At 40.4% G+C, this 23,401-nt stretch overlaps 1 protein-coding gene across 1 annotated transcript in view; it reads left to right on the top strand.

Moving 5' to 3' along the window:
- Positions 1–21,328, top strand: part of KCNK1 (potassium two pore domain channel subfamily K member 1) — a 36,862-nt gene extending 15,534 nt beyond the window's left edge. Inside the window, exons 2-3 of the mRNA XM_087774065.1 lie at positions 15,096–15,491; positions 18,416–21,328. Coding sequence (XP_087630191.1) covers positions 15,096–15,491; positions 18,416–18,675 — 656 coding nt within the window. The 3' untranslated portion in view covers positions 18,676–21,328. The remainder of the gene's footprint in view (positions 1–15,095; positions 15,492–18,415) is intronic.
- The last annotated feature ends 2,073 nt before the right edge of the window (positions 21,329–23,401 follow it).

Raw genomic sequence — 23,401 nt, 5'->3', positions numbered from 1 at the left:
CTGAGTTCCACATGTTAAATTGATAACAAGATTAGAAGTATAAATTCCTATACCCCTGCTGTATCTAGTAGATAACACTTTCTTCCATGTGAGGTTGCATTTTAATGCAAAGATGCTGCTTACAGATTTGATTTTAACTCCACAGCATGAACTGGCCTAATGTTTTAATGTTGTGTGATAATTCCTTACTGCCCACAATACCAGTTTCATTCGCTGTTTTCATGCTCTGTTCTTTCTGATGGTGCAATAAAGCAATTTTTTGTTTCAGAAGTGGAGGTGGGAAGCATACTAATTTTCAGCTGGTTGTTTCTTTTTATTCCAAGATGGTAGGAAGAACAACTGTGTCTCATTTCAGTGCAAGAAATGGTAACTTAGCAAGACTAGATAAGTATTCTTCACTAACTGGGTACGTGACAAAAGCACTGCAATAAGTGCCACTGCTACACATTCAAAGCTTTTGACACATCCCAAGGTGCATTTGAGATGGTAACAGGTGCAAATTATCCATTTTTAGAAACCTCTTCCCAGTAAACTGCACCAGGCTTCAAGCGGAGTACCATACTGCACAGGTGCTGGGCTCAGCAGTGGCAGCTGGCACATCCCCATGGTACACCGTGCATAAACAGGGTCCTTCAAGTGGTGGAAGGCTGAAGGAATTCATAGAACTTTAAAACCTGTTACGGGAAGATGAGAGGAGGTGGGGAAAGAGAAAGTTGCAGCATGAAATAAAACCATGGTTTCAGACCTTTTCTGGAAAGAAAAAGCTCCATCTTCTGCCAGTCTCTTCAGAAAACATGTATCCCCTCAGCTTCACTGCCAGTTAGATGCTAAATGTGTCTTGGCTGCTAAAATAAGTTTTTTCCATAGGTGCAGACTGCCACATCTACTGACAAAATCTGGAAGTATTACTGTTGTGTAAGACGTATGACCTTTATGCTGCAGTCAAGGTGGAAGTCTTACCGTGTTTTTTACCAAATTAACATGAGAAATGAGAAGATCGCTATCATGGAGAAGCTACTGGCTAAATCGAGTCAATAACGTAATTTTCTCTTTCCTGGTCTCTCTGCCAAACATTGTCCATGTTAAGATTTTTTTTCCTACTTTGAATATTTAAGGATATGAATCCCAGGCAGAGCTGCAGAAAGGCTTGTACCCCTTTCAATATCTTGAAGTTGATGTTGAAGTTCTTAAAAAGGTTTTCAATGAACCTGTTTCTTTGATTGCATGTTAATCTTTGTGATTTTTGCTTTAAAAAAATCCATTTTTGTGGGATTGCTGCTGCACACGTCTTGCTAAACATAACAGTGCAGAAACCTTAACAGAAGACCAGCACAAAACCTCATCTTGTTTTCTAATGTTTCTGAGGACTACCGGTAAAACTCTCCTAATAAAGCTCATTTGTATTTCTCTTTTATCAGATGTAAGTTTCTGAGACTTAGAGAGTTTGCTCTACCAGGAAACACCCATAATAAAGTAGTCTGTTGGTGGGGGCCCCTATTTTGATGCAGATTTTTGACCATCTGTTGCCTAGCGGGCAGGTAAACCAATAAAAGAATAATTGGAAATTTCCTGGCTGAATTCTCAGAGGAGCCCTCAGGAAGTCTCACCTTGCTTTTGACCTGTTGGTTGGGTTTTATTCAGCAGACTTTTGTCATTTTCCTTTTTTTTTTTTTTTTTTTTTCTCCATTGAAAAATGAATCTGAGATAACAGGGAAAATTACTGTTGAAACAAGATACAGGTTTCTTTACTTATGCTAAATGTTGGCTAGAGGCAAATCTAAAGACGTGATGTTCATATTTTGGATAGGTATTTCTAGAAATGTGCTGTTATTGAGAGGTCTGTGGGGGGAAAAAAATCCCAACACCAGATGGATCCTGGTTTGATTGCAGTTTAACCCTTATAGGGTCTCAAATCCAGGATAACACTAAGAGGAACCAATTTCTAGTATAAAGACTTCAGGTTTACAAAAAAAAGTGCTGTTAATTAAAAAGTGCTTGACTATCATCTCTGATAGAAGTAAAGCCTGAATGCTTTGCCACAGAGGTTTAGCAGACCTCTGTCTGCTGAATGCACTCACATATTTAGTCTTTACTCCTGCCTTGAGCACCATGTGGAGCACACGGAGGGCATGAAGTCTTTAATGACATGTCGCTTCAAAAAACATGACTGAAGTTGTCAGGGCTCTGTGGGAGCACAGGTCCAGCCCACGTGAACTTGATGTCAGGCTGAATGTTTAGCACGTCACAACAAAAAAGAGTTTCTCAAAGAACAGGAGCTGTGTAGCTTACAGCTAGCGTTTGAAAAATTTGCTCTTGCAGGGTAAGTGGGAAAGCTTTGCCAGGTGAGTGCCTGGAGAACCCAAGCTCTTCCTGCAGAGAGCATGTCCTTTCTAAAGGCATGTTTACTAGCCCTGGAATGGAGTATGTGCCTCACCTGGAGTCCTGCCACCCTTGTCTCACACGCGGTAGGTCCCTTTTTGGTGGCGAGCAACACGTGCTTTCATGTAGACTGTGCTGGAAGGGCCTAACAGTTCCCTTGGGTTGATAATGTCTGCCTCACTCATACATAATGTATCCAGGCAGGGTTAGCAAGATCCGGTGTCAGGCAGTGGCATGAAAGAATGCTGTCATTTTCCACTTAAAGTTATTATCTTTTGAGCTGTATTTCTCTCTGATACTTTTGTTGAGAAGTGGTAGTATTGCACCAAACACTCTGTTGTGGTTTAACTCAGCAGGCAGCTAAACACCACACAGCCATCTGCTTACTCCCCCCCAGTGGGATGGGGGAGAGAGTCGGGGTGGCGTGGGGTGGGGTGTGGGGGGGTGAAGTTAAAACTCGTGGGTTGAGATAAAGACAGTTTAATAGGACAGAAAAGAAAGGGAAAATAATAATAATGATGATAAAAGAATATACAAAACAAATGATGCACAATGCAATTGCTCACCACCTGCTGACCAATGCCCAGCCGGTTCCTGAGCAGCGGTCCCCCGGCCAGCTTTTCCCCTAGTTTATATGCTGAGCATGACATCATATGGTGTGGGATATCCCTTTGGTCAGTGGGGGTCAGCTGTCCCAGCCGTGTCCCCTCCCAGCTTCTTGTGCACCCCCAGCCTGCTCGCTGGTGGGGTGGGGTGAGAGGCAGAAAAGGCCTTGACTCTGTGTAAGCACTGCTCAGCCATAACGAAAACATCCCTGTGTAATCAATGCTATTCTCATCCTAAATCCAAAACACAGCACTATACCAGCTATTAGAAAGAAAATTAACTCTATCCCAGCTGAAACCAGGACGTACTCGCTAATAATCATCTCGGATGTGGGAGGGACGTACTAATTTCTGTACTTACTCTTTTGTCTGGATTTGGTTCCTGTGCAGTGGATTCCACCTGCTGTTGTGCTGCTCTAGTGCAACACATCCTTCTACTCTGCAGTATCTGTACTGAGCGCTTCCTTATAACCCCCCCGTATGGATCTTAACTGCTGGTATGGGCATGACTTCATCATTAGCATCACTGCTATATGGTTGTAATGTTTTTCACTTAAATAGTTACTATGCGTAAATACTGTCTAAAACAGCAGTTACTGTAAATGGTCAAAATGTTACTGCTTGCTAGCCATTCAGTATACCCATCAGGCTGTAGTCTTTGCATCTGGCATGCGTTGCCTTGCATGGTGCTGTAAGCGGATGAACTTTCTGATGAAAGGAAGCATAAAATATCTGGGTCAGAATGAGAAAATACTAGCATTTGTTTGGTTTGGCCCAGAGTTATATCTAGTTTCCCTTCACTTCATGGTGCATCCTTGTATGTTCTGAAGTGACCTGTGGTTCAGGTAGCCTCACAGACTGTAAATACTGTCGTCGTTCATCTTACTGAGTCATGATGGCAATTCAGAAACTGTAAGTGAAAGTCTTTCCTACAAAAAATCTGGAGCCTGTCAGAGAAGTGGAAACACTTCACGTGTGGGAACTGTGCTTTTAAGGCACTCTGGCATAGCCCTGCTGAACATGAGTGCAGGAGCTGGTGCTAGAGAAGTGCTGTTAGCTTTCGTTTCAAACTCTGAAGGCATCTGAAGTCTGCCAGATTTCTTGGCCCTGCAGTAGTGTTTTGGTTCGGATCAAGAGTGCACTGCCAAAACAAATCTCCAGATAGTCCCCACTTCCCACTTTTGCTTCACACTTGTGGAGCAGTTTTGGAGTATGCAGACTGGACTTCTTTTCAATTGAACAACCTGAAACTGGCACTCTTGCAGAACAGTGAAGCACATCTTAGCTCTTACTGGGCACCCAGTCTTTGCAAACAGAGTAGAGCAAATCTGAAGTAAACCCTGGTTTCCCTAAATATAATGATGAATTTAGGTCCATGCTACCAAGTATTCCACTCTACGGATCCACATTTACTGTGCTGTAATACTCACGTAAACAACATGACTATGCAATTCTTTTTTTTCCCCATTTATTTTTTCTGTTACTATACTTTTACATTCCAATAGTCAAAGTAATTGGTTCTGGGCAGGGATTGGCAGATACTTGATCCTTTAAGTAATATGATCAAGTGTTGTTTTTTTCATTACATTCAGATGAGAGTTTTAGAACAAGATCTCAGCTCCTGTTGTAACCAAACTATTTTCATGTTTTAAAGGACTTGTTTTGCTGACAAGCCCAACAACACAAAAACATTTTCTTCATCATCATAACATCATGTAATTTCTCCTACTGCCTCTGTGGGATGTGAACAGCATCAAAAATGATCACATTTTTAAAATGGAAAATTACCATCTATACATATATAATTTCCAGGGGTCCCCCTGCACTGACTGCAGCTTTTCTCTTGCTGATTGAAATGACAACAGGGTACTTGTACTGCTTTATGTTTTGTCACTCAAATTTGACTGAAAAATGTTTTTAACATGCATTTTTATACTAGTGTTTGTGGGTCACAAGAGCAGCTAACTCACAGGTGGAGCAAAGCTATTTTCATCAGTCTTGAAGAATGTGGGTTTTTTCCTACTTTGAAAAGACATGTCTATATTTTAATCTCTACATGAGAGAAAATATTTATAATAATTCATATGAAAGTATGTCAGAATTTGAAGAAATAAAGAAAGAAAAGGTTATTTGTGCGTTATTGTCATTTGCCCTGAATATTTAAGGTGATGACATTTCCTCCTGCTGCATAATTGGTACAGGAAAAAAACAGAATTGGAAAGACATGCCTAGGCCACATCGGCAATATTCCTGCCTCCTATATCTCATGTACAGGGTATAGAAATTTCTCCTCAAACAGACAATTCTCCAGCATTGGCAGCTAGGTTGGAACAAAGGCAAAATTCATCTTAACACGTTTCCTACCTGGAAAGAAAAAGAATATTCCTTGGAGATCATAGAAATGGGTTAATGGTAAACATGAATGATGTCAGGATTTCTGTGCCATAATTTTAGAATTATAAAATGTTTTTGGAACTTGGGAGTTCCCAGGGCTGCTAAGCTGCAGAAGGGGACAGCATGTGTTGCTCTAGAAAATTGTAAATGGACTTATAATAGCTAAAAAGATACAGGAGTTCTTGTTGTAAACAAATAGTACTATAATTTTTCTATAGTTAAGAAAATTAATAGATACACAATGTATGGTTTTATTCTGGTCCTGATTGTTAAACTCATCTGAACGGGCCTAATGCACTTTCAATTTTCCTTGCATAATTAATGGCCAAAGAGAGCCAGCAGCATGCCCCGGTGGCAAAGAGGGCTAATGGTATTCTGGGCTGCATTAGGAATGTTGCCAGCAGGTCGAGGGAAGTGATACTTCCCTCTGCTCAGTACTGGTGAGGCCACACCTGGAGTGCTGGGTCCAGTTCTGGGCTCCCCAGTACGAAAAAGATACGGAGCTACTGGAGAGAGTCCAGTGAAGGGCCACTAAGATGATGAAGGGACTGGAGCGTCTCTCATACGAGGGGTGGGAGAGGCTGGGACTGTTCAGCCTGGAGAAGAGAAGGCTCAGGGGGAAGCTCATCACGGTATATAAATACCTGAAAGGGTAGGTTAAGTAGTGATGGTGCAAGTGGCACATGGATGCTGTTGTGTCACACACTGCTCAGTATCATCTAATTCTTTTCCACCTTTCCATTTGTGTTCACTGGCTGCCTTATATTTTATACTGAAGTTGTACGTTTTGAGGGCAAGGAAATATTTTTATTCTGGTTTGGTAACACAATAAGTATACAATAACTGAAGAGAATATAAACAGTAGTGATATTTATTGTGGGATATATGAAACGTTTTCATACATGTTTTAGTTTAGTTTTAAATATTTATGTGTTAAGTTCTAAATGCTTATTACATTTATTTAAAAATAATATTATATACACAAATTATTTGTTAAATACTGAATTTTTAATGTATTTTTATATGGGTATTTATTTCTATAGAAGTGTTTTTCCACCAGAAGTGCCACCCTGTGCATAGGTCCAGGTCAGTAAGAGCTTTCACTGTCTCTTCATGTGGGACTCCCAGGTAAGGCATGGAGTTGGGATTGGGCTTATGGCAGGAAAGGGGCTAACTTTTCAGAGGGCTAAGAACATACTCAGTAGGAAATTGGAATCATTACTCCTGCTCCCAGCATGAAATGTTGGGTTTATTTATTTATTATTAACAGTCGCCATGCTTTGTGAATGTGGATGTGTTACTGTCAATACGTAGCTATATCCACTGTCACGCCGTTTATTTAGGCTTACCCAGATCATATTAGTCAGAATAGGAACTGAACATCAGTGTTTTGCCAGCACTGGTACAAATCCTTGGGCAGTTTAAACAGTACCAAATATGAGACCATAAAGCCAGCTGTTTATCTCAATGTATTCACGTAAATAGTGTGGAAATATCCCTCGTCCTCATACAGACATTTTCCCCGGTTTCATTCATCAGCATCCCCTTTTCCCAGCATCTGTGGATGCAGTTTCTAGCTTGGTTTCTTTGGGCAGGTGAAATATTGCTTCCTGTGCAGGAATGGATGTAGCAGACTTTATATGCTTTGCAAGATGTAAATGTTCTGACGTACAGCTGTTCTGGTAGGAATTGGTTTTGAAACTGGCTTTGAGCATAGAAGCCAATATATCCATGCCATTGGCTTGTTACTTGGGTTCAGATGTTGCTGACAGCCAGCCAAATTACTCATACAACCTTATTACTAAATTGACTATGTTCAAAGCCATTTCAGCCTTTTTTGGTGCAGCAGGTGACATTTGTGAACTGATTATATGAACCTGGTCCTTTCCAAGGCAACTCCAAACCTGGCTAGCCGGGCATGGATTCAGAGGAATTAGCAGTCTTCGGCTTCGATAACTAATGGCAGCAAAGGGCAGTCTCAGAAGCAATTGAAACCATGTACCATTAGTAGATACATGGAAATCAGTGTGTTGGAATATCTTTTTTTTTTTTTTTTTTTTTGGAAGTTGTCCCTTGACACTAGAAATTGGCAAAGCAAAACAATTCTATTCTGAGAAGTGATTAGGTGAGAAATCGTTATGGAGAAGATCTAATCCTCATGGTTGATTTAATTGTTTAAATGTGTTTTTACTACTTTTATTCTAGTGAGGTTTGAGGGATATATTATTATTGAAGGGAGCTGGAGTAGCACCATACTAAATCACCTCAGCTGGAAGTTTAAATCACCCTTACTGGTGCTGTGTGAGGATGAACCTAATGAGTGTTTTCTTTAGTGGCAAAACTGGTTTAAGAGGTTTCTGCCACACCCTTCATCACTTCCCTAATTATCCCAATGCTTTGAGTGCTGTGCTGTTAAGTTTTTATTAGTGAAATGATCTAGGTTTCAGACAAATCTCCTCCTCCTCACTTTCCCTCTTTTTTTTTTTTTCTTTTAAACCCAGATAACTTCATCAATTCAGTTTACAGCACCTCTTCCTCCCTCTTTCAGTGCACACAAAATGAGTTCCATTAGCTCAACTGAGGAGGTAGCAAAATGTAACATCCAAATGGATTTCCTCTGCTTAAAAATGCCTATCGTAGTGGAATTTTTCCTCCTCCTTTCTGCCATGTAGAGTAGCTTATCTCAGCCTGGCTGGAAATCAAAGTTCTCAGGTTTGTTTAACAAAACTGTGTTGGTGAACTTGTAATTTTTACCCTTTTTTAACATATAACTCTGTTTTAATGTCTTGTTTTAATGGTATTGCTTGGTCTCAAATCTCTGAGTAAGAGCTCTGTAAAGTCTTTTCTAGCAGCACAATGCTACTGTTTTGCAAACTTTACACTATGGACCAGTTTTCATGTCTGTTTACAGTCCTTTATATTCTTTTTTCTATCTGTATTACAGGGAAGAAAGGCTTATGTGCAATGGTGTGCTAAAAGGCTGGTTAACTACCTGCCTATCAGCTATCTTTAAAGCTGGTCCTTCCCAGTGCACACCCTATAGAAGCAGAAAAAGTAAAATACCTTTTCTGAAAGTATTTAATTCTGAGCAGATGCTTTGGCATGTGTAGATACGCTGCATAATACCATATCTTTTTTTATGATTTCTTTCATTCTGTATGAATGCCCTTTTGCCTGCAAATGGCTTAGTCAGCTGCTGTACTTTACATCAACTTCCTAATCAGCTACTTCAATCATAATGTTGTTGGTTTGAACTCTGTAGGGCAAGTTTCTGATCACTTTGGTTGCTGCTATGCTCTTCCTTGCAATAGAAAAAATACTTGAGACTTACTTGTGCTCTCTCTTACCACATGGATCTACCGTCGCCTGGCGTTTCCTTTTTATCTTAGAAGATAATAGACCAGTTATGAAGAATGATGTATTTCACTGTTAAACATAGTGGAAAATGTCAAAGGTTTATAAAAATCACAGTGTAGAAATTATGTAAATATTATCATTGACCTTCATCATCATCATCATCATATTCCAGTGAGTCATGTTACACTTGGGATGAATGAAAGATTTTTGCATAACTTTAATACCTAGCACATGATTCACTTCACCTATTGGGGCCTTTTGAGATTACGAGCAGACTTAAAGGGCTGACTTCTCTTCAGGGACGCTGACTCAAACCAGCAAAGGGATAAGCACGCTTGTTGTGTTGTGCTACCACATTGGGGCTGGGCGTTATGACTCTGCCATCTGAATGGGTGTGTTGGGGAGGACACTGGATGTGCTGAAGATAACCCCCTCCCCACCCTGGGAAGCTCAGTGGTGCCACATAGGGCTGGTGGTGTTGCAGCAGGTCACCTGGGGCCAGGGAGACCCACAGGAGCAGTGGCTTGACAAAACCTGTGGTAGGAAAGAGGGAGAAGAGCACCTGGAAGAAGAAAACAGACAACAGAAACCTATTGACCGTTTAATTCATGAACGGACAGAAGTGAGCTTTAATGCTGTGGATGGTGGTCCCCATCCATGGGACCAGCCCATGAGAGCAGTCATGGACAGCTGATGCCCTGGGAGTGTAACACAGGGGCAAGAGAAAGAGCCAGTGCTGCAGCCTGCACGCACGCCTTCCAGGCTTCATCACCATTGCCTGGGAGAGGCTGTCTGGGGGAAACTTGCCGAGGGCTGTAGCACCTCTGTTTGCCTGTTGCTTGCCTCAGCTGATATCAGATCCATTTACAACATTGAAACATCCGTCCTTCAGGGCAGACTCTGGGGACTTCTGTGTGGAAGTCCAGGCTGGGTTATCGCAACACAGAATTGCAGCATCTCTGCACTCTGGCACTAAATGCTCAATTCAGGGTCCTGAAAGACCTGTAAGAAGACCGCTGTTTCTTAATAGAGAGAAGGCCAATTAATGAGCTACAGGAGGGACTGAACTATGAAGAGAGAAAGCAGCGATGATACAGAACTGCTTAGATTGGTCAAAGCAGTATCTGAGAGGGATGAAAGGAGAAAACACCTAGTGCCAACAAGTGCCAGGCTAACACAGGATGGAAGAGTAGTGTGAAATGCTCGTATGCAGTGCTGGGTTTGACATGGGCTGTTACGAGTCGGACATCGTTGTAAGCTACCTAGAGACTCTGGAAAACAAAGTGTGATGCTATATAAAAATGGAGGGAGAAAATATATCTTACCTGGCATATAATGATCAATTCTGAGTATTTCTCTACAAAGGAATCTAACAGCAACAATTAGACACAGGTAAGACAAAAGAGAAAATAACTAGAAGAGGAGCTTGCACAGGAGGGATACAAACCATTGAAAAGTACAGAAAAGTCATGACCAAGCCTTTCTAAAAAGATGTAAGAGCAACAGGCTAACTTGAAAGACAGCAAATGGAAGAGTAGACGTTTTATTGAACGCATAATTGACCTGTATAACTCAAAGCACCAAGATCAATGTAAAAAGATGTAAGCATTTTAAATGATTTTTAAAAACAAGCACTTTTGTAGACTATGATGACATTCAAAATTACATCAGAATAGATAAAGACATTTTTCTCTATTTATGTAAATTTATAACAGTAGAAGTCCTCCAAGTCATAAGAGAGTAAATGACTTTTAAGGAAGAAATCCCCATATGTGAACAGAACGGAAGCTCAACTGTCTACATCTTGTGGGGTTTTGCTCTTTGTATGATCTACCAAATATGGTCTGTCTCAAGACACTGAGCGAGATGGAGCGTTGATCTTGCTTAATTTGGCAAATCCCGCTGGCCTTGCATGCCTTTTATTCTGTGAGCTTTTTTGAAGGAATGGTGCCTCTGAGCTATGAATAGACAATAGACGGGATTCTGTGTGAGTAATATCCTTTTATCTCTGGTGTTACTTTGCTTCTGAGTTCGGGCATGTTAACGGAGGGTTTGGTTTTTCAAAGGCCAGTGCTTTTAAAGAGGTGGTTGTTATCTGATATTTGCATTATACATGTGAAAACACAGCATTCAGTAAATCTTGTCTGTCTTCATAACCAGTAATACAGTTATCAGATATGCTACATGGGCAATTTAATTCTAGTTACCTATAGCAAATCTCCTTGATAGAATAAAGAAATGTCTTCATAAGTAGCCCGCTTTTTGTGAGTGTCCTTTTCTGATAACAAAAAGAATATCTTAGGATTGCAGTTGTAATGCTTCTGAACATAGTAGTTTCCACTGAAAAACGCAAATCAGCATACATTTTATTATCTATTATTTATATAGAACTAGCATGTGCTAGGCACTTTATGGAGGGATTATAGAAGGGAATTTCCCTGAAGAGGTTACAGTACGAAGAAGCTACAAACAGGTGCAGGGGCAGAGATGGGAGGCAATAGAGCGCAAGTGTCTGAAGTCAGACATGGCGTATCTCCTGCCTCGGATCTGTAATTTCCCTCTTTTAATGTACGGTTGTGTTGGGGTTTTTTTAGTGACTTTTGTACAGGGATGACTAAGATTATAGGCATTGTTAGGAAAAGTCACATAGAAGCAATTTCATACTGGGAAAAAATATGGATCTTTTTCCTCCCCCCTTGCCATAGCCTCATAAATTGTGACTGTTTTAGCTCAAACTTTTCAATATAATCATTCCCAAGCAGTGAGTCTGTATCCTGAGTAGCAAGCAAACATTGATCACTCATCCATTGCTTTTGGAAGATGTCATCCTCTTACTGCTGCTGGTTGAGTGGAACATATATTCTCTCCTCAGTCTGAAACTGTAAACGCTCTGTAGTATTATAGTTCCTGTAATCGTTAGCAGTGGAGGAGCAGATACACAACCCCTCAGCTGTCCCTTAAGTGATGTGACAACCTTACCAGGATGGCAGAGGAGACCTTAGAAGGTAGCATCTGCTTCAGGCACCTCAACTAATTCTGTGGATTGGAAAAAATTCTGTAAGCGTTAACAGGCAGGCTACTCTGAGCACCCAGTTTAATATAACCTTGTTGCAAACTTTCCAGTAATAAAGTCTTTCTCGTTCTACACTTTCCTCTGAGTCTGGGTGCATACTGTGTAGCACCTGGAAGGATAATGTCTGTCCTTCAGAAGGAATTATGAGTGAAGTATTGGAGAGGTAACAGAACCTCCACTCACCAAGAAATGAGCCGATTGCTGCCTGGGTCAGCACAGAGGCTGGAATTAAATCACCATCAACCTGCTGTGTGCATAATGAACCAACAAATGTGTCAGAGATTTTTTTTTTTTTTTTTGTATGCATGATACAGATGTTTGGGTTCAAATTAATGAAAGCTTGGATTAGTTGTACAGTGCAAACATATGTTAAATTTAGGAACCTGGAGCTTGCAAGGGACTTTCCAGGTCTGCAAGCTCAATTTCTGCTTGTCACGTATAGCCTCATGATATTGCACCATCCATAAAGTTACCGAGCTTCCTCAGGCTCCATTTTAAACATAGCTGGGTTCTTTCCCCAGTACTGAAAGTGGATGGCTGCTCAAAAACTCTTCTCTGAAGCTTAAAAACCTTTTTCTAATTTCTAGACTAAATTTATTCATGCTACATCAAAGCTGTTTGTTTGTGTGGCAATCTTACTCTTCGTCTAAAGCATTTCTTTTCCCTTGGTAGCACTTGTATGCTGATGCATTAACAGGGAGATACTATGTCGGTTTTCAGCCTCCATTCAGCTGTGCTGAGGAAGCCAACCACTTTTGTCTTCCTCTCATAAAATAGTCTCTATTCTCCTGATGGTTTCAGTAACCTTTCTCTGCTCTTCTTCCAGTGTGAATTCATTCTTTAAGCGTGGATATACAGAATGAGGTAGATTAGTCCAGATGAGGTCTCATCTGCATCTTACTCAAATGACACACCTCTAGTTCTGCTTTACTGAAGGCACCTTGATGTGATAGAGCATTGCATTTGCCTTTTTTGTGTTTGTGTCACATGGGTCAGTTTTAGATACCCTGTGATCTACTCAGAACACACATCTTTCTTCTCTTCCAAACTTGGAGTTGATTGTCTGTCACAAAATGCTTTCAGGAAAACTAAGCAACTGGGGCTCGTCCTCATATGGATGTGAGATAGGGAAAGATAGAAAACAGAGTAGGAGAAAATGGTTAGTTGTTGAAGTAGGGGAATGTCACAAGGGTTGTTCCTTGGAGGCCTGTGTTGTGAACAGCTTGTGCTGTTCAACGTATTCACAAATGACCTGGAAGAGGAAGGTAACCAAGTTTGCTAAAGACACAAAATTATTTAAGGCAGTAAGGATGATGGAAGAGCCACAGGGCAACTGGACAATAAAATGGCACGTGAAAATGAGTGCAGGTAAAATGTTAGGTCATGCACACAGCAAAACCAGTCATAGTTTCACATATGAAGTGATGGGATCTGCACTGGTGGATCCCCGGATCTTGCCGGAGGGGCAGGATCCTGGAGTTCCGATAGACAGGGCCAAGAAAGCGTCAGTTCAGTGGTAGTCAGAAACACCAGTCAGACGACCAGCGTTATTGGGGACGGAGTAGAACACAGGGTGAAAAACCTTCTCTGCAACTTCATAAATCTGATTCAGCTGCGTCTGGCGTGCTCTGTGCAGTTCCGGTTCTCTTATCTGAAAGTGGATAAAGCAAACAGAAGGTGAGCAAGAAAAAAAGCCGTTAATTAATACGATTTTCTGGGGCTCAAAAGACTGAGCTTGGGTAGATTATTCATAATGTCATTAAAATTCAAATACAACTGAAGTTTCCTGTCGGGTTAGCTAACGTGGAGAAACTACACCTCATGCATTTCTTCTCTAAGACTTTGTAGGTTGTAAGGATAAGACGTTTTGCCCGTCTTTTGTTGTCTGGAAGTGTCTCTATGCATTTTAAATAAAAAGAACATTTCCTTTTCTTACTCTGCTGGAAATCTTAAAAGAGCAATGTTTCTATTATTAAATTCATTAACGTAGAGGGGAAATCTCTTGTGTTCATATAAAACCTTAAGGGGCTTGCAGAGCAGCCAGTTTCACAGGGGAGCAGGCAGGGGGTTCCCAGGAGCCCTCAGGGAATGTCTGCCCGGTCCAGTGCTGCACTGGGCAGACTGGGCAAGTGCAGAGTGAGCCCAGTTCAGAGATCAGAAGCAGCATAACCCTGTGCGCACTGGGCTCTGCCTGGGCTCCTCAAGATAGCTAGTTGCAGTAGCTCTGGAAAATGCCTCGCTGTGCAGCAGTAACGTAACCCAAATGAACTGGCAGATTTGGGGCTGCGGAATTACTAGGGCCTGTCTGCGCTTGCTTGGTTTGATATCAGTGTAAAGACTGCCCAAACTAGATTGCAAGAGATTTCCTCTTCCTTGCTGCAATGAAAACAAAATACTCATTTTTTAGTTGTCAAACAGAAGAAAGCATTCCTGGTTTATGCTGGATTTACTGTTCTTTTCTGTGCCTGTGATTTACATTTAGAACCAGGCTGTCTGGCAGAGCGTGCTTTGGCAGCATAGCTGCTTGCGCTAGGTACAAGTGTAATTGCACACATTTGTGGAATTGAGATCGCTGGCCATGATCAGCCTGTGCACCAGTGGATACATTCCTGCACTCTGAACAGATCGCTATTGATACTTCTAGTGTGTAAATGACTAGGCAAAAATCCAGCAATAGTGGTTAGATCCCAGGAGTTCTGCTGTGAAAATGGTTGTTCTGTTTTTAGATACCTTTGTTGGATTATCATCTAAACACCTTGAGGAAGTATGGAAGTATATAGCATGGAATGCTGATTATAATACTTCTATTTAATTTAAATGATTTCCACAGAAGGTCTTAGAGTGTTTTACTACGAAGTAGATGTAGGAACATTTTTCTGCAGTATGGATTATTCTGCTTGACAAGGTAGGTAAAAGAAGTTACATCACTTTGTAAAACTAAACAAAAAGGTCAGTAGGAAAACCCAGAATAAAACACAGGTTTCCCGGCATAGGTTCCAACTCCTGACTAGGCATCATTTCCTTCTGCAAAATAAACATTTATATAAATACGTTCACAATTTTGAAATATACAATATTTTTTTTTATTTTTACTTGCTTATTGCTAGTACTTAGGCTTTGTTTGCCTACTTAAGACAGACCTTTGAACAGCATTTATCAAGAATAGCAGAATTCAGAATTAGCAATAGCGAAGTGGGCTTTTTTCCCTCACACAATATAGCCAATGTCAAATTGGTATGTGAGCTCCCAGCTTTAGCTCAACCTGTGCCTCCTGTGCTTTGTTCCAGGTTATGGACACACAGTGCCTTTATCTGATGGAGGAAAGGCCTTCTGCATCATCTACTCAGCCATCGGGATCCCATTTACACTGCTTTTCCTGACAGCAGTGGTACAGCGCGTCATTATATATGTCACCAGGCGGCCTGTACTGTATTTCCACATTCGCTGGGGCTTCTCCAAGCAGGTTGTTGCAATCATCCACGCTATAGTCCTTGGGTTCATCACTGTCTCGTGCTTCTTCTTAATCCCAGCAGCAATATTTTCTGTTCTGGAAGATAACTGGAATTTTTTGGAATCTTTTTACTTTTGTTTCATTTCCCTGAGCACCATTGGCCTCGGAGACTATGTGCCAGGAGAAGGTTACAATCAAAAATTCCGAGAGCTGTATAAAATCGGAATTACATGTAAGTATCAAAGTAACCAGCTAAATAAAAGGCATTTTATTAAAAAAAAAAAAAAAAAAAAGGTCAGACTTTTCCTCTCCATTCTGTGGATGGTGATTGTTTTGTGAACTGTCAGCTAGCAAACTGGGCATTGTAAGTAGCTGTGCAAAGAGGAAACCTTTAAATAAGGTCGGTTTTCTTAGTTAAGAAAGAAGAAGCTAAAACCAGAATTCCATTGTGCTAAACTATAGCTACTTAGTCTACTATTAATAGCAGAAAAAAAATGCTCACGTTACTGTTATGAAAATGGTTAGGAGCATCTTGGGCTAAGATTTCAGTGCATCACAGAGACAGGAGGATGATCCTTGTAACCTAAGGTCATCTCATCAGGTGAGATGACAGGTGGACAGAGAGGAGTCGAGGAGCAACGGGAAATGAGGCAGAATAGCAAAGTTTCTGACTCCAGTTGTAACAGAAGGTAGCTGAAGCTGGCAGTGGTACGTACCAGCTGTCAAAGAGAGACAAGTAGACTGAGATGATAGCAAAGCAAGACCACAAATGTTAAATTTGAATTGTTTAATTATATTTGACACGGAAGAGAGGCACAGTGATCAGTGATTTGATCAAAGTAGAGCTAAGAAGATTATCTTTGTGTTGGCATACTGAATGAATGTGTGCTGCGGGCAATATTCTCCAGTGAGAGTGTTTTGAAGCATCCCAGTTTCTGATATGGCTTCAGTCTGCGCAGTCCTGGGTCATCAGATGCACCAGTTAAAAGATATGAACAGCCAAAACAAACTTTGCCTGTCAGGTCCATTTCTTAGGCAGGTACACATTTGTCTGTGCTCCTGTGCATGATCCAGCAATCCTAATGTAGGCAAAGCATCCATTAACTTGACTTTGTGTTTTACCCAAAGAAAGATAGGGCCTTGAATTTTCATTCCTTGAAGCAGGGCCTTGAACTAGCCAACAGAACACTTTATTTTATTCTCCTGCCAGGCCTGTTGTCGTTGCAGGACATTTCCCCCTCTACGCATCACGTTTATTTTACCAGCAGTACCTTTAATTATTACCCTGCTGATCTGCAGAGTTGATTTGGGGATGCTAAATGAAGTGAATGGAGAAAGTCACGCATAGTAAAGGCCTTGTAAAAACTAGCTGTTTTGAAAACTCAAAATCAGATGAAAACATTGTGGCTGAGATTATCCTTTTTCAATCTTTAGAACACTTAAGAAATAGATTGCAGGAAATACTAAAAGGAAAAAGTAGCTTTTAGGCAAAGTTATGACCTTAGAATATTTAATTTCAACAGTTTTTAAGGTCATAACTTTTCAATTACTCTTTTTCCTTTCATGTGAACAATTCAAGGAACCAAACAGGATGTATAAAGTGTTTTCTTGGTGAAAGCTAAATTTTCTTCAAGAAAGCTTTTGGAGTTCTGTATCAGAAAATGCTTAATGAGTGCTACAGGCTTTTCAAGAAATTTAGGAGAACACAAGTCGTCTTCTAAATCAAGTGGTGATCAGTTGGACTGAGTTTCAGAGGTAATTACAAAATTCTCAGTGCAGATTTATAGATGCCTTTTAATTGGCGTGTCTTTGTCACTTCATCCTTGTGTTAATGCAGATCTCCTATTTGATGTCATGAGATAAAGCTTAAAAACAATTCATAAATTTTAGCTGTAGTGCTGATTTAGATCAGTACCTGGTATTGCAATATTGATTTAATGGTGCTCCTGGAAGGAAAAGGAGAGTGTTATTGCCAGTGAATAATCTGGAACTACAGGTGAAATATTTATGCCTTTAGGTAACAGAACAGTGACCATATGTAGATTATAATAATTAATCTGTGTTGCTCTTTCAGCACATTTAATGTTCAGCCTTTGGATGAGCATGTTGTACTAATAATTATAAACCTAGCTCCTGCTTGATTTACTCATTGAAATGATAAAATATTCAAGTAGTCATGCTGCTCATTAAATTGTAATGATCAGTAGCAGGGATCTAATGAAACATTGAGATTAAGAAGTGCTCATTTTAACACCTTCCCTCAAATTCTAGATGCATATGTTTGGGAGAGGGGGAAAAAAAAAAAGAGCACAGTGGGCTGTTAACCATACGAAGCTCCGTTTCCAAAAGTCTCAGTCTATGAGAGCTGACTATTACCTTTAAAAATCAGAATTAGTACACCACCAAAGTCATCAGCAATATCATTTAAGTAATACCTCCAAGTTTGGATAGTTTATGTACGTTAGTAAAACATTGCAAATAATCTTCAAGGTGTCATCAGATATAGCAATTTTGTCAGATTTTTAAAATATCAGCAGTAATTTTACAGTAATTTTTCATTTTAACTTTATTGGTTTTGTACATGTTTCTAGTTGCTTTGTTTTTCCACTCATTTCAGGGAGTTGGATATCTTCTTAAAATTTTAAAAGAAAATATTTCAAAACTTTTCATGAAATATAAGTGATTTGTCCTGCTAAACTGGTGCAAACAACAAATAACCATAATTAGCTGCCATATTTTTACTTGTGTTTGTAACATGTAGGAATATTAAGGGAAAAAAATCTTTTGAAGAGCACTTAATCATGAAGGTCATAAGTAAGTGGGGGAGTGTGCATGTGGTAAATTTTAGTATTCTGTTCCATTTAATGCCTTTACATATTTTTCTCTGGTACGGTTGTAACAATTGAAGCTACTAGCGTTACTTTTTTTGATTATCTGGGGTCTTGTTGGTTGTAGAATGAAAGAGGAGAAAAAAAGGATTTGACAGTCTAAAGTGGGTTACAGAGCTCTGAAACTGGGTCATAAAGAAAATTAACATACTATTCAGAGATGATGGGGTGGGAAAAGTTACAGGGATAAAACTGTTCCAGGCCCACTTAATTTGCTAATAATTAAAACTCCCTTTTTTTTTTTTTTTTTTTTTTTTTTTTTACCCAGGTTATCTGTTGCTGGGCCTTATCGCAATGTTGGTGGTTCTCGAGACTTTCTGTGAACTCCATGAGCTCAAAAAGTTTAGGAAGTTATTTTATGTGAAGAAGGACAAGGAAGAGGACCAAGTGCATATAATGGAACATGACCAGCTCTCCTTCTCTTCCATCTCAGACCAAGCAGCCTCCATGAAGGACGATCAGAAGGCAAATGAGCCTTTTGTGACTTCCCAGTCCCCAACTTCCAACGACAGCTCTCTAAACAATTAATACAGGGGTATCCATACCGTTGTTTTGGTGCATTTATGCTACTTACCATAAGAAATAGAATGCCTCATATTTTTTTTCTGAAAATATAAGAGCTGGAAGACTGTGCTACTTTAACAAGGATTCATCACTTCTGACATAGAAAAGACTTCTGGGAAAAATGTGGGAGCCACCCTGGGAATAGGGAAAAAATGTAGGATATGGCTGGGAACATTAGGCCATTTTGCTTGAGGGATAAGGAGTTATGTGTACCACTTTCAGAGGTGTAAGAGAGAAAGGCTTGCACAAGCAACTTCATCCAACATCTTTAGGAGAGTAGGCCTTCACTGACATCCAACTCGTTTAGTCGCACACCCCATTTTGCAACGGGGTGACATAGCAAATTTTGGGATGTGCACTTTCGATTGTCAGAAGCGTCGTCACAGATTTAATCCAAACACACCAAATATCTTAACCTGGAAAACATTTCCAGAGCAATATCTGGAGGATCTGCTGGAGGTGGGGAGTATCTAGATCATCCCTCTATTACCCAGTAACTTGCAGGTGCAAATAATAATTCTAGGAATGAAAAAACAAAGGCTCCGGTCCCTCCTTTGCCCATGCCACTTACATTCAAATTTCCTACTTCCTTAAAAGGTCCCCTAAATCACAAGAAAAATGTTGTCCTGAAGAGAGTGTGCCTTGAGTCTTCCATGCTGTTTGTCTTTGTATGAAATACTTTTGTAACTATGAGAGGTAGCAAGACCAGTTCAAAGTGCTGGGTGAGATAGGGTAGTAAGGAAGGGAGACAGCTGCATTTCAGTCCCCTGTCCTCTGAAATGGGCCGGAGTGCGTTTTTAGTTTTTAGCTATGTGGAATGCAATGAAAAATAGCCAGCATATGCCACGATTGGCAGAGTCATGTGCTTATGGCATTCTCCAAGTAGATGGTTGAAATCTGTTCAGCAGAAGGACTCAGTGCTCTTTCTTCCGCAGTCCAGCCCAGTGTGTGCTCTCTGCTGAGCTGATAGGTAAGTGGAGGAGCAGAAATAGTGTCACCTTTGAACGTAGCCCCTTTTTCTTCTTTTGCTTTTCTAACTAGTACTCGGAGCACCTTAGAGGATAAGGGAATGTTTCGGGGCAAAACAATTTTTCAGTTTTTCATGGGGCAAGAAAAAAGGAAAAATGTCACATTTGGTTCAGATGGAACCGCAATTTTTTCCCCCTGGGAAAAGTCACTAAAAAGTCAAGATCTCACTCAACTTCTGAAGCTGGAACCTCTTTGGCTGTAACCGGAGAGGTGTTTTAGTCCAGCTACCAGTCACTGTGCTGAATGCAGGGACCTCGGAGTGAATTTCAGTGAGCAGAGATGAGACTTAAGTGGTTGTAGTACTCTCTCTTCTGGCCTTAAGAATCTACGATATAGGTATCTTGATAATGCTTTGCAGTGAACAAAAGATCTGGAGCACAAATAGCCATATTAGGACAGCCTCCCACATAGGAATAGTGTAGAGGAGAGCCTTTTCCCTGCAGTGCAAGCATGCCAGATCGCCTGTAATTTGGCTTTTAGTGTTTAGACCTGAATAATATTTTACTGTAAAAGAAAAAAAATGCAGTGTGTCTAGATTGAGCGCACACGGGAAAAATACTTGAAAGTAAATAACCCAAAATATACTGTGTTTGAGCTTAATTATAGCTAGCATCAAACAGATTTTATATCTTTACTGGAAAAACTTACTTTACGGTTAAATCAGCTGAAAGCCTTCAATTAAAATTTATATTTATAGAAAACCAGAGCTAAAGGTTTTGGTTGTTTTGGGTTTTATAGATTAGGTGAGAGCATACTGTGTTTGCATGTTCCCAGGAAAGTGGCTATTTTTATACTGCTTAAGTTAACACAGTTCTATTTATAATGAATGTTAACCAATATATATGTACATATATACATAAATATATTTATATACTGTACATATATCGTAAATCACCAGAGTTTAACAGACTTAGGAATGGCATTTTAGGTATTTTTTTTTCCCTAGGGTTCTCTTTATACAGTGAATAATTGAAAACTACGGCATTAAAATGACGCTGACATAAAATTAAGAGTACTATACTATAAGAAATATTTATACTGTTTTTTTCAGTGGAATTTTATTGATTGCTTTCAGAACCTTAAAATTCAAGATTTCTTTTAATTTCAGTGTAACATTAAGCTCTAACGGATATGCACAGATGCTAAATGATACACAAGGTTAATTTTGCAGCGTGTACACAATTGCAAAATGTAGACACATGAAATGAAAGCACAGAATTCAAAGCAGAAGCGATAAACTTAAGCAGTATACTGTGATATAGGTGAGTATTTGTTATTTTAAACTTAAATAAAAAGTCTGGCTTTTGCCTGCCTGCACTATGAAGTGAGGAGTATTTTCTTCAGTAGCGTGTGCGTGTGCACATACTGTGCAAAAATCCTGTCTGCGTTTGTCAAGATTGTGCATCCTTTAGTTAGCCTTCCTCAGCTCAAGGAGGGACTGTTAATGCCAGTGTGTTACCTAACCTTGATATTAATAGTAGCTTAGTAGCGTGTTGATTATTCCTATAGAAAAAAAGCATTCCGAAGTGTGTTTGGTTTTGTTTCAGATGCTGACTGATTATAGCAAATAAAAAATAGTGGCATAACATTTACCTTGTCTTTATAACCTAACTACTCCAATATTTGAAGGAAAACTGAAAAACTGTCATTGCAGGTTGTCAGTACTACCGATGAAAATAATGGCCTTCATTTCCTCCAGCTTTTACATCTTCATGTGAAGCTAATGCACGAGATCAGAATAGTTAAAACTGGAATCCAGGTTTACAAGGAGAAAGATTATTGTGCAAGAACCTTAGCATGAAGTGCTTATATTTCCCAGAGGCGAACAGTGAAATGGGTGCATGTAAACCCAAATGGAGAGCATTAGTCGTAAAACAACGGTGCTGAAACAAGAGTTGAAAGAGGGAGTTAGAAATGTGAGCAAATGACTTAGACGCAGAAGTGCCTGGGTCCTGTCCCCATGCTCCTGTCTTCAATTGGTCCAGGCATATACCCCATTAATAGCTTTATTCCCATGCTACAGCTGACATTTGCCATCTTCTCTTTGTCTTTCAGTCATTAAATATAAATGTGTTTTATTATTATTTCAAGGGAAAGAACAGGCAGGCCATTCAGTTGTGTTGGGGGAAAGAAAATGGAAGAACCCACTTGAGTTTTGATCTTGGAGCTGAGCGACAGCCACGTTTGTCCCTTTGAGAACACGTCCTCTTCCCTAAGAGTTTCTTCCCAAGGCTCGGCAGTAGCACCTAGTGCAGGTGAACACGAGACTTGCTGAAGGTTGAAATGAGTAATTTTCTAAGTAGGTAGCTTCAGAGACTTGGGTGGTTTGCAGCTTTAATGCCAGCACTACAAAAGTTACCTAGTTGGGTGTTTACGTCAAAGTAATTGCACAAGAGCAGCAGTTCTGGATTACACTAAATGTTTGTCTAGCCCGGTAGTTTGTCTCTGGCAATGGCCAGGAGCAGACCTGTGTGAACTTGTGTAAGGAGAGGGCAAGCATGTAGCAACAGTTACCCAGGATATTCTCCTAGCTCCCATCAACGTGCAGCTCTGGATCTATGATAGTATCTAGGAGGTACGGAAAGTCAGTGTAGGTATGCTGTGTAGAAAATGTGCTACGCTGGTGTGCGTCCTCTCTGTTTTGGTCAGTAAGAGACTGTCCCGCACAGAATCAAATGAATTACCGCTTACTTTCCTACAAAGCAGTTCCAAGTTAAGTGCTTTGCAGTGACTAGGTGGGGTAGCACTAACACTGTGACTGCATGGGACGGTCTCTTGAAAAAGGGAAGAAAAGCAGGGTAAGGCCTTTTCCACGCTGGTACTCGGACATTGCTGTCCTCTGGATGGGTAGGAACACACACAGAACCTGTTTGCTGATGCTACGTCTTGCAACTCCCCGTTACCGTTTGCTTTGTAAATAGTAGTCAGAAATGTACTGAGATGAACCCTAAGTTGCTAAAAATATTACTGCCCTCATGCTGTTCCATTATTATTCATTCTTCTAGATTCTGCTTTCCACTGAAGCAAAAGAAAGTTGCTATAGCTGGAAGCTGTGCTATTCCAGGTGTGCACCAGTACAAAAGAACAGGGTTTCTGTTCTCTGCGGAGAGTTCCACTAGTAACCGTCATTATCATAATAGGTATCAAGAATCTCCTAGACAGCCAAAAAAGTGTGTATATCATCTTCATGGTGCTTGTTTCAAACAGAAACAGTAATTTTTGAAATCGCTGTGACTGGCTCTGCAAATTCACATGCTCGCTAATGCATATTAGACACTTGATGTGTGTCCTTTTTAATGCCTACAGTGTTAGTCTCATCACTTCCTAAGTTACCATTCTATTTGCTTTTTACCATGAATTTCCTGTCCCGGTTATCTTCAAAGGTCATTGCGTTGCCACTGATGATGAGTGCTGTGATGCAGAGTTATTTTGCTGGTGACGATGCCGGTTTGTGAGAGCCTTTGCCTTAGCTGACAACGAGACCGCCTCACGTGTGGCTGTTGGGGCACAATGACAGATTTAGGTAATGAGGAGGGACAGTGTGGCTGGGAGCAGGTGCACGGGCTGACAGCCAACGTCAGGACAAAATCATCCTGGCAGACTGCTAAGTGACCACATAGTTTTCACCAGGCTTCGTTGCCTGTCGCTAGGAGTAAGAGGA

Source organism: Nipponia nippon, unplaced genomic scaffold, assembly GCF_047370975.1.
Source record: "Nipponia nippon isolate SJK-2023a ecotype South Korea unplaced genomic scaffold, ASM4737097v1 scaffold_4, whole genome shotgun sequence".
In the NCBI taxonomy this organism is placed as follows: Eukaryota; Metazoa; Chordata; class Aves; order Pelecaniformes; family Threskiornithidae; genus Nipponia; species Nipponia nippon.
The sequence above is the reverse complement of the archived record's forward strand: the minus strand, read 5'-3'. Positions and strand labels throughout refer to the sequence as shown.